At 61.1% G+C, this 1,450-nt stretch overlaps 1 protein-coding gene across 1 annotated transcript in view; it reads right to left on the bottom strand.

Moving 5' to 3' along the window:
- EMH_0006210 (uncharacterized protein) overlaps window positions 1-560 on the bottom strand; it is a gene marked incomplete at both ends in the record, with an annotated part of 14,280 nt that extends 13,720 nt beyond the window's left edge. Inside the window, 1 exon segment of the mRNA XM_013497477.1 lies at window positions 285-560. Coding sequence (XP_013352931.1) covers window positions 285-560 — 276 coding nt within the window.
- Between the last annotated feature and the right edge of the window lie 890 nt (window positions 561-1,450).

The raw sequence follows: 1,450 nt of genomic DNA, 5'->3' as shown, positions 1-1,450 counted from the left end.
GAGACAGCGCCTGAGACTTCAGCGCCTGGCTCCTTGCCTGCATTCCGTTCTAAGCGGAGGAAAGGCAACAAGGAGCTCCAGGGGCGTCTCCTCCCCCACCTCAAACTGGACGGGACGCCCCCCTCGCCGATCCCCGAGGGGACCCCAGAGAGCGCACTACACAGCGCTATCATTTTGTCTGCTCTGCGGGCCCTGGCGGACCGCAGCAGCAACGCTGCAAGGGCGGGATAGAAGAAAGAGAGAGCCCCATAGAGCAGAACAAAAGAGCGGCTGAAACTACATACCGAGTTGGCTGCAGCTGCGAATGCTGCGAACCTGTGAGGGGTTATGAGGGGATCGAGGAAGGGGGGTGGCTGGCCATCGAGGCCCCACGGGGAATCTGGGGAGTTGCGTCCATGCAGATAAATACGCAGGACGTGGAAAGGTAAGTCCTCAGATGTGAGGTGATGTACAGACAGGTGCATCAGCCGCTTCTCTGTCGATCCCGCAACATACCCAAGAGAGTTGGACGGCGAAGGCTGCAGCCCACCAAAACCTGAAGGCGTCACTGCACTCTCCATCCCCCCTTCATAAGAAGATGAGCCCGCACTCCGGATCCCAAAGAGGGCGCCACAGGCCCAGCCTTGCTGCCCCTGTCGCCGGGCCAGCTCTCTAAACAGGGCAGCCAAACCAAGTAGGGCTACGCAGACAGCTCCTGTGGGGACAAGTACTGAGAAGCAGAGAAGCCGGTCGAGAATAAAGAGAAGGGGAGGGAGACACTTGGGGTTGATGGAGGCATCCGGAAGGCCCGCAGCACAGGCAAAAGGGCACTGGGGGCCACCAACCCCTTCCTGTGTGTAGACTGCATCATCTGACGGTTTGTTTTTGCAGCTAATACACGCCGTTCCGCCCCCCACAGAGTAAAACCCTATAGGGCAGGGGCTGCAGCTCCACCCTGCATAGCCCGGAGGGCAACCATATGGGCTCGTCACCTCTCCTGGGGCCCCTCGATGCCCCAAAGGGAGCTTTAGCGGAGCGCAAGCCGGGGAAGGATCGCTTGGCCCCCCTCCTACCTTCAGAGACCCAACGAATCCACCAGCATAGTCAAGGGGCTTCAGCCACGGGACAAAGGCGCTGGCCTCTTGTTCATCTTCCAGCTCCTCGTCTTTCTCAGCTGTCTCCTCACGGATCAGGCTGCTACTAGTGCCAGCTTCGTTGATCCTGCTGCTTCTGCTGTTCCTGCTGCCTCTGCCGTTCCTGCTGCTCCTGCGCCCGCGCTGCTGCCGAGCAGTAGGGCCCTTCCCCCAGTAGTGCAGTGAGGTGTCCCACAGGAAGTTTATCGCTCCTCCACCGCCGCCGCCCCCCGTACAGCGGCCTCCGTGGCCTCCCTGGGCCGAGATGGTGCCGTGGCCCTTGAGCGCCCCCGCCTCTATAACTATAGATCCCCCAGCTCCTCCTCCCTGCCCGAGCT

The sequence above is a fragment of the Eimeria mitis genome, genomic scaffold, assembly GCF_000499745.2.
Source record: "Eimeria mitis Houghton genomic scaffold, Emh_scaff270, whole genome shotgun sequence".
Classification (NCBI taxonomy): domain Eukaryota; phylum Apicomplexa; class Conoidasida; order Eucoccidiorida; family Eimeriidae; genus Eimeria; species Eimeria mitis.
This window is presented reverse-complemented; position numbering and strand designations above follow the sequence as displayed.